Source organism: Camelina sativa, chromosome 17 (genome assembly GCF_000633955.1).
Source record: "Camelina sativa cultivar DH55 chromosome 17, Cs, whole genome shotgun sequence".
Lineage (NCBI taxonomy): Eukaryota > Viridiplantae > Streptophyta > Magnoliopsida > Brassicales > Brassicaceae > Camelina > Camelina sativa.
This window is the reverse complement of record NC_025701.1, coordinates 28,678,770-28,689,239: the sequence shown is the minus strand read 5'-3', so window position 1 is coordinate 28,689,239 and position 10,470 is coordinate 28,678,770. Positions and strand designations below refer to the sequence as shown.

The 10,470-nt window shown below is 36.8% G+C and overlaps 1 protein-coding gene across 1 annotated transcript; it reads right to left on the bottom strand.

Moving 5' to 3' along the window:
* On the bottom strand, positions 4,986–6,469 carry LOC104758266 (glycylpeptide N-tetradecanoyltransferase 1-like). Its single transcript, XM_010481096.2, has one exon. It carries the CDS (start codon positions 6,462–6,464, stop codon positions 5,223–5,225), a length of 1,242 nt encoding a protein of 413 aa, XP_010479398.2. The 5' UTR covers positions 6,465–6,469; the 3' UTR covers positions 4,986–5,222.

Sequence of the window (10,470 nt, the reverse complement as noted above, 5' to 3'; positions counted from 1 at the left end):
GAAATATTTTTCTGGTTGTATCCTTGAACAAGTTCTGTGGCTAAAAGAACATTTTCCACTAGAAGTCGTCCCGGGATGAAAGCAGACTGCGTATTAGAAACAAGCTCCGACATAACCAACTTCAGTCTATTCGCCAGTAACTTAGATACCACCTTGTACACTGTATTACAACAAGCTATAGGTCTAAAGTCAGACATTTTTGAAGCATTCTGAGTTTTGGGAATAAGCGTAAGCAGAGTGGAGTTCCATTGTTTCAACAGTCAGCCTGACCGGAAAAACTCTAGTACTGCATCTGTTAAATTTGGACCGACAACTTACCAGTGAGTGGTGAAGAACTCGGCACAATACCCATCAGGGCCAGGTGCTTTGTTTTTAGGTAGGGAAAAGACAACTGCTTTTAATCTCAGATGGAGTTATTGGAGCAGAAAGAACCTGGATTGCAGAGGCAGAACACCTTTGAGGCAGAATACCAGATAGGTCCTCAGCTGATAAAGGCAATGCAGAAGAATAAGCACCCAGAGTTTTCTTAAAAAAATCCACTTCTAAACATTGAATACCCTCCCTAGAATCAATGATTTGTTCATTCTCATCAGTAAGAAACAAAATAAGATTCTGAGCTTGACAAGACATGATGACTCTGTGGAAGAATTTGGAGTTTTTATCTCCCTCCTCTAGCCAACAGATCCTATACTTTTGCCTCAAGGTATGATTCCTCGGCCAAGGCTAGACTACACCATCTCTGGTGAGCTTGCTTTTCTTCTTCAAGAGCTTGTGAGGAAGGGGAATTGAGAAGCGTTCTTTGGCAGACTTGAAGTGCTTCGAAAGCTTCAGAAACTCATTTTTCTATCTCGGAGAAGTTTTCCTTCCTAAATTCGTTAATGACAGCTTTAAGCTCCTTTAGCTTCTTGGAGAATAGCAACATCTTGGAACAGTCAAATTTCAAAGCAGTCCACCAAACCTTGATTAGAGGTGCAAAATCTGGGTGCTTGTTTAATATTGTTAGGAACTTGAAAGGCAGATTCTGTTTCTATTTGTTAACGTCTAAGAAGACGCAACAAGGGATGTGGTCCGAGAAACCTGGCTCTCCAAATACTCCAAGTGAGTTGGAAAAAGAAAGCAGCCACTCATCGTTTACGAGGATGCGATCCAGCTTTTTTGTGATTAGTCCTACGTCGTGCTTGTTTGACCAGGTAAAAGTGTTTCCGCATAATGGTAGATCGGAGAGACAGGAGTTTATCAAGCATTGACTGAAGTCTCTCATTCCTCTTATCATTACGTTACTGAGGTTAACTGATTGCTCATGGGGGTATAAGATTTGGTTGAAATGTCCCAAAACTATCCAAGGTTTGTTCATCACTGCAGGAGACGAAGCCATTGTCTGTAGTTCAGCCCAAAGAAGTTTTCTCTCATCACAACAAGTTGAGGAAGCATAGACGACAGAAACTATCAGCTCCTGATGCAAAAATGGTAGCTGAACCAAGCAGGTAGTCATTTGGAGGGATGTTGACAAAATTGACACATTTACTGAAGGATGCCAGATGACCTAGATCTTCCCAAGATCTGAGTAATCATAGTTATCAGCCGAGAGCCAACCGGAAGCTATACTAGACCGTATATACTGAGCCTTCTCAGGACTCACATGAGTTTCTATGATACCACCAAAAAGAGGTTTATGGAACCTCAGCCATTTCCGCATACTCCTACGTTCAATAGGGTCATTAAGACCTCTTACATTACGACAAAAAATATCCATAAAAGGAGTAACTTTGATCATGCATTCCAGATTCTGTCAAGCATAATATCTGAAACTCCTCTTTGACACAATCTGAAGCAGCAACATTGCAACTGAATTAAACTATTCAATCTTCTACCAAGATCTTTTCACACTTATTCTTCCAATAATCTAAAAAGTTCTACTCAACCACATTCACAAATGTTCTAATTAGATTATTTAAACGCAGAAAATGTATAAACTTGGATCACGTATAGTCAAGTTCTTTCAAGAATGTATTCTGAAACTCCAATTTAACAACACAATCTGAATAAACAACATTGGCAACTAAACGATTTACTAACAAAATCTAAACTTAGTAGCAAGATCTTACAATACTCACAACCAAATTCACAAATGTATTACAACATCTTCTCAACAATATCAAGCAGCAACGTTAAAATTAACCATAGACGTGACCGGAGTCGTGGGAGCCGCCGTGCCGATCACCTGTAACATCTCTGGTTTTTCGAGAAAAATAATATGAACTTTTTTGAAATCGCAGTTTTTTTCATTAATTTTATAATGTTGAACCAATCAAGTTGGTTAACTTACGTAATACCAATTATATTTGACCGATTTTCAATTGAAATATTTGACATTTTCGATTATTTAGTAAAATGAAATGACATCAAAAGAACTATACATATTTAAATGCAATATTATGACGTCAAAGAAAATGAGATACAATTTTTTTTTTTTTGAAATGCCTACAATGTTAGTAAAATACAAAAAAAAAAAATTCATCGTTCACCAAAATACATCTTCGAACCAATTATTTGGAATCAATTCAAAACAGTTGACTTGTTTAATATGATTTCAAATAAAAAACATTTGACAATTTTGAATGCATGAAAATAGAATGTAAAGTTTTTATTTGTAATTTTTGAAGTATTAGATTGTACTGTCTAAGTTAATGCTCAGTGATAACTATGTAATTTATTTTTCAATTTAATAAAATATGTTATTAAAATGATTATTTTTCTACAAACTTTTTAAACATCTTCATTTCCCATATATCAAGAACCATAAGGTCTTGGAACCGTCGTTTGAGTTATGAAATCCAACTTTTTCCAATGTATATTTTGAAGAATTAAACTGTCTTAGAGTGCAGTTTTTATTTCTATACATAATCCAGTTAAATATCTTACATTTTTTATGAAAATTAAGAATATATAATTTACTTCCAAAATTATCTTCCAAATATTTATAAAATTAGAATTGTTGCTTAATTACTAAATAGCAAAAATATAATCAATGTTTTTAAATATGAACCTAGTATCAAACCAGATTATCATATAGATATGAATTACTGAAACTGATCGAAGTAACCGGTAACCAATAAAGAAAACATATTTTCTTGACATTGACATTACGAGTAAGGCTATCATGCTTTAAATAAAACAGTCATCTGAAACGTACCATATATCTATCATTAAAGAGTTGTTAGATGAGTTGTAATATGAGTATTGGTAACACACGGAAAACGCTATTATAAAGCTTTCCATAAACGCTAGGACATGAGGAGCTATAATAGCCTCCCTACATATGATAGCACTTTTAAATGCTAGGCTAGTCAACCCTATTATAGCGCTAATCTTTTGCTATAAAATAATCTTTTATAACATTTGATTAGTGCTATGATGTAATTTTTCATGACTTTTTTTAGTGTTGTAAAATATTGTTTCGTATCATTTTATTAGTGCTGCTTTAATGTATATTTTTATGTTCTATATTTCAATTATTTAAAACCTATATTGCATAAAATATAAATTGCAAATTGATTCATAAATAAAATATAACATTAAATTTATAAAACATACATTTTATATAGAATCATTCTATCAAATATCCAAAAGATACAAATACTTGAATCACACCAACCAAGTCATACGGGCAGATCCCATTGTTCCTCGAATTGGCTCGAATTGTGCCAATTAATAATAAGTACGTATGGTTCTGCAAGACTACAGCAAAATTTGACCCCTTGTTAAAAAAAAAAACACCAGTTCGTTTCCATAAAGGTGTTCGTTTGCAAGCTTAAGACAGGTTATGTAGAAATAAGTGTAAGGTTTCTAGTTTCAGAGAAAGTGTTTGTTTGGGTTACTATTCAGAGGGAATTGATTCTATTGTGGTTCCTGTTGTAAGAAAACTCTCAACAGGAAGGATTAACATGTGTGCTAGTGAATGGTGATAGACTGATAGATACTCACATATTAATGTAGATTATAATAATAATGTTCCGCACCGCACCATACCAGCTGTGTTCATGGCTGCCTTGGAACCTATCAAGGATAATGAATAAGCTGTGAAAGCGCATATGGTATTCACCTTAGACCAGAGATGTAGTAAAAAACTATTTTGGCTCATTGGAATCAAGTCTCTTTCATCTCTACACTCTGTACATGGAGAGAGCAGCTCTGGCAATATTGATGGTTGGTCTTCATTTTCTACTACCTCAAGCATCATATGAGTCAAAAAAATTTCTCGCCCTTTACCATAGAGAGTCTCTAATAGAGACACTCTCGGAGCATCAGGTGCTAAACTACTACGTCATCTTTAATTGCAGAATTCTCTTTTAGGATGTCATATCAAATGGGTTTAGCAGGGATTTCATCGATTGGCCTAATTGGTTTGCTCTAAACTGTTGAATGTCACATCTTCTTCTGCTGAACTAAATGCGTTTGTTGTCAATTCTCACGTCCACGAGCTTCAACAAGTATGGTGTTGAGTGTTGACCCACTGAAAAGTGTTTTAAGGTATTCAGGAGGTAAAACAATTCTTTTACTACTGTTCCCTCACTTTCACCTGTGAAAAAGGCAATCTCGCCAAAAACTGCCACATAAGAGAGAGTCAAGGAGCTCTGTATCTGATTCCCGTTAATTCTCTCTTCTCATAGCAAATAGTGTTTCAGAATTTTGATCCTTTGATACTTATCTTCTTGGTCAAGAAACTGGGCTAACTTGTACTATTAGGTAAGCTTGGTGGAGAACAATTGGTTTCCAATTGCTTCCAAGATTTGCTTTTGTATTTTTCTCTAAAACTTTGGGAAGTTTTGTTTTTTTGTTTTTATATTTTTAGACCATTACAATATTTTGATGTGCCAATATGTTATTGATAAAAAGCATCAGTTTCACTACCTTAAAGTTCCAAAACAAATCTGAGGCAAATTTTGTTGTTTGTGTTGCTAGTTCAGAGGAAAAACGCAGTAACATTAATTATTTTGACTTTGTAGACATGCAAACATATAAAAAGGCTCTTAAACTTTCCTTCTTTTGCCAACAATATAAGATGCCAATTATTTTAATAGTATATATTAGATACAATATAAAATGCCATTTATTTAATAGTATATTAGATCAAGCTTACGAGAGAGCAAGCCCGACTTCACTTGTGATGGCTTCAATGCACTTCCCAAACGGTAGTTATAGAGATAGTAGTGGGATCAAGCTTACCAGAGAACAAGCCCAACTTCTGATGGATTCAATGGACTTCCCAAACGGTAGTTATAGAGATGGTAGTGAAGATGAGCACCCTCTGATCGACGAAACTTCAATTCTGTAAAGAAACTCGCATTCTGCATCACGTCCAATGCATAGAAAATATCGACACCTTTTTGCTTAGAGACGGTTAGCACATCATTCATCAGCTTGGGAAGTGAGGTCTGTGTCACGACATTGTAGTAAGAATAAGCACATTGAACTGTTGTGTTTTTCGGGTTACGAGAGTCAGAGTCGGAGATAGTGAAAGGAACAGTGTAGAAGCTGCAGAAGTCCGTGATCTCAGAAGTTTCAGGGCTTACTACCAAGTAAGTGTGGATGACATCTTCTCTCGGGAGAAACCAGTGCTCGACATCGTCTGCATCAAAGCAAGCCGCAATTCCAAACTGGCTAAGGTAGTTCCTGAGGAACTCTGTAACACCAAAGACATCAAATGGTCCCATTTCCCTAAACCCAGGAGTGCTCGGTGCATCTGGTACTTTGTAAAGTTTGACGGCCATGGACATTTTCATTCTTTCACCAAGGTCTGCATATCCAGCATCAATTAGCTTCTTCGGGTTCAACATTCTGCCCCAGTATTGGCAGGTGGTGACTGGTCTAGAGACTACATCACGTGAGGGATAAGCGGCTTGCCATATATTCTTCAAGCGGACCCTTCTAGTCACCTCCATGATCAGGATAGGAGCAAGTCTCCTAGACCTGAGATCCGTGTCGATACACAAGAAATTTATATTAGCCATGCTAATAACCTTATCACGCACCCTGATTCTTGCTGGCACCCCACTGATGAAAGCAACGAGCTTCTTAGTGGCCTTGTCACGGACTCCAACATGCCAGCTCTGGTGATAACCAGGTGGACACAATGCCCACATCAGCCACTCCTTCGAGGGATGGACATTGCAGTTAAGTTTCTGAGCATAGTGATCCTTGAAAAAGTTGTAGACCTCGGAGCACATGTCATCAGATTTCATATCACATGTGATCCATTCATAGTCTTCACGAAGGTTGTACGGCTCTTGCCTGACCTCGGATACCAAAGTTGGTGGCTGAATTGGGCCTTCAGGCAAAGTCGTGTCTCCCATATCCTCCAACTGCACAACAGGTTGAGTCTCCCAAAACTCATGAGTCGTCATGGTTCTACTTCCACCTGAAGTATACTCCTTGGGATTCGGTTTCGGTTTTGGATCTGACATTTTGATGTTTCGTCACGCTCTTTATATAGCAACATCGATGTGTTTGGTCATTAATTTATTCGGATTCACATTACGATGCTTTGAAATTATGGTCACCTAATCATGCAATCGTTCGTTCAATGGACTATAAAGGTCTTAGCTTTGACCAACAGATAAGTAATTTATTTTTAACGTCTTGAGAGAGATTCAAAGTTTGAAAGCTTCTTTGATATATTGCTAATTTCATCTATAATTTAAGGTTTTTACAACAAGTGGGGAATGTTGGGCATTCGGGTAAAGTAGAATAGTAGATATGCCTCATGTTTAACCAGCCGCTCCATCTCATCTCCCAGTCCAATTCATTTCCAATCTTTCAGTTTTCGAGTATTTCGAATTCCTCAAAACTTACCGTCAGATTTAGGTGCACGTGTCATCACCTGCTTTCTTCAAAACTTTTCGCGCCATAATTCAGTTAGCGGAGACGGTCGATCGTCGCAGTTCATTTGACGGACCGTTGTAATAAGCCTCTCACGTTCAAAAAAACAAGACAACTTAACGCTCTTTTATTGGGCCTTTTATTTTATGGTCCAACAATATTAATCATCTGTATCTTATTTTAAAAATACATATTTTATTTTAAAAAACAAAAATTATGTACATTGGTTTTCTTTTCAACACTTTTTTTTTCTTTTTAACACTCCACATCATTATTTATTTCCTCCACTTAATAATTCAACATCTATTTAATTTTTGTCATCTACAATGGTTTTGTTTAATAAAATTCAACACCTTATTTTATTTATTTTATTATTTATTTTTATATGTTCAGATAAAATATAGCAAGTCTTTATTTATAGAGTATGAAAGATAATAAATTTTGATGTAAAGCAAAATAAAATAAAATTTTGATTACTATAAAATAAATGATATCAAATAGTTAGTATGAAATTAAAAGTATAAAAAACTTTAACAACCAATAATAATGCATCATGTGTCGATCTCCATTTTTGTTTATTCAATTTCAATATGGTTTAATCCACATAGATTTTATTCATTTTTCAACACCCTCATTCATATGAATTCCACACCTCCATTGTACATGATATCAAAATGACGTTAGGTATCTCAAGAATATTTCAAAATTGATGATACGATAAAAATTGCATCAATGTTGTAAACTAGAGAGTTTAGGGAAATCTCTTGTTCTTATTATTGAATGAAGTCTCAAGAGGTTACATATATATAGGTTCCCATAAGGGATTAAGTAAACCGACCTAAGACTAATACATGGCCGATGGGCCTAAGTACAATGGACCGTAACTATAGAGCTAATACACGGGCCGGTCAGATAGAGTCCACTAAGTGTTTTACAACACTCCCCCTTGGACGAGATGACCGTGCCTATGCTTGGACGGGATCGCTGCAATGTGCTTAGGGGATGCTGCCTCATTAAAACCTTACCAGGAAAACCCATTGGGACAAAACCTTGGTGAAGGAAAAAGAGTACAGCACACATTGCTCCCCCTGTTCCAAACATCACTCTAAGTCCTTAAGTCTCCGCATTCCAATCTGGTGCGTGAGCTTCTTGAATGTTGTAGTCGGTAGAGATTTGGTGAAGAGATCGGCTGAGTTGTCACATGATTGAACTTGCACCACTTGAACTTCTCCGACCTTTTGTAGTTCATGTGTGAAGAAGAACTTTGGCAGTATGTGCTTCGTCCGATCTCCCTTGATGTAACCTTCCTTGAGTTGTGCGATGCAGGCTGTATTGGCTTCATATAGTGCTGTTGGCTCCTTATCATCAATATTGACCAAGCACACTAAAATTTCTTTGCTATAACCTGCATTAACAAAACCAACTAAAACATCTTTGTTATAGTTAGTATAATATAAACCCAAAAATTAAATGTTCCTTGTAGGTAACATAATGAATACTTAATTTCACTCTAGTGCCTTTGGGTCTAGCAAGAACTAAATCTTGCAAGGAGGTTCACGGCAAAACTTATCTCTGGTCTAGTGTGGCTAGCCAAGAATATTGACACTCCTATAGCACTGAGGTATGGCATATTAGGACCAATAACTTCTTTATTGTCCTTCTTAGGAGCAAGTGGATCTTTTATCCACTTCTACACTTCTCACAACCATTGGGCTAGTCAATGAGTGAGCTTGCTCCATATTAAATCTCTTGAGTACCTTTTTCTGTATATGCCATTTGATGCACAACGATTTTATGTACTCAAGTTGTAACCCCAAACAGAATTGTCTTGCCTAGGTCTTTCATTTAGAATTCTCTCTTGAGATATTCTACTGTTTGGGCGATTTCCCAGAGGTTCTTAGGATATTCAAATTATCCTCATATACTGCTATGATTACAAATCCTTTGTTTGCAAACTTTCTTTATAAATACATGGACTGATGGGATCATTTTATAGCCCTCTTTGGCTTGGTACTTACTGAATCTATTGTACCATATACACCCATTTTGTTTCAGTCCAGTAAGGGATTTGTCTAGCCTTATGCAGTATTGTTCTCGAGAACTACTCTTATCTTTGAGTTCTATACCCTCTGGTAATCTCATTTTATTATCCAGTGGACTATATAAGTATGTGGTTACAACATCCATTAACCACAAATTACAGCCAGACTTATTAGATATCTAAAAGTCATTGCATCCATCACAAGGGAGTATGTCTCCTCATAATCTTTGCCAGGTCTTTGAGAGAATCCTTGTGCTACAAGTCGTGCTTTGTATCTCACAATTTCATTACTCTCATTTCTCTTTCTTACAAAGACCCATTTATGTCCAACTGGCTTTAATTTCAGGTGTTATCCTTAAGGTCGGACCAAACACACTACTCTTCTTGTAAGAGTTTAAGCTCTCTTCTTGTAAGAGTTAAGCTCCACGTCAATAGCTTCTTTCTTTGCTTTGAGTGCACTCTAATATAGACGTGGGCTTTTAGATCCTCATTTGTCTCAAGTGCTACCTTGTATGCATAATATTTCATTTAATGTCGACATCTTTGCAGTTCCATTATATTCCAGACATGATATAGTTTATTGAGATCTCATTGTTGTCAACTCCTTCAGGCTCTTGAGGCTCAGCGTCCTGAGTCTCACTTGGTGCCTTAGGAGTTTCTGTGACAATGTCTGGCTTCTCTATAATTCCCTTAGCCTCGGTCTGATATGCACCTCTTTTACTTTTCCGAGGAATCTTATCTTTGGAACCTTTCTGTAGCAACTTGATTATTGTGTTCCTTGTGAACATCAATACGTACTGGTGCATTGCAAGCTGGTATGTACGATTTTATTACTCTCTTTGGGTCAAATGGAATCTGGCAATTTATTAGCTAGCTGTTGAAGATGTATAATCTTCTGAACTTCTGCATTACATGCTATAGTTCGAGGATCTTGCCAATCTAAGGATGTTTGATTCCATATTAATTCTTTGACCAGCTTGCTAGTCTCTCCACCTAATCATAGGGAATTCGGATTCTGTAAACTTACAGTCCGCGTATCTGGCCACAAATAAATCACATGTGGTTGGCTCAAGATACTTTATAATGGTGGGAGACTCATATCCAACGTATATTCCCATTCTTCTTTGAGATCCCATCTTAGTGGATGCAATATAGGCGGCACACCCGAATATTGATTTAGATGGGATATGTCTGGCTAATGACCCGTTGGGAATATCTATTCTCACTAGATGGCCTGATGCGTATAAGTTCTGTTGCATGTAATATTGTGTGTCCCCAAGCCGACACAAGAAGCTTCGACCTCATGAGTAATGGTCGAGCATTTAATGGAGTACACTTAATGAAGGATTCATCTAATCCATTCTCTGTATGTACATGTACCACAGGGTGGTCCACACTTCCCCCCATGGACATACCATTATGATTAAATGCTTGGGATATAATAAGCTTCCCTTGTGCACATGCTACACACGTGAGTTTTTAGGGATAACTTTTCTTCCTTTGAAGATGTGCCCTTTCGAACTCTTAATTAGTTTACGCATCATGTTCGA

Excerpts from the sequence above, each read along its gene's own strand:
- LOC104758266 (XM_010481096.2), bottom strand. The coding sequence starts at position 6,464 with ATGTCAGATCCAAAACCGAAACCGAATCCCAAGGAGTATACTTCAGGT.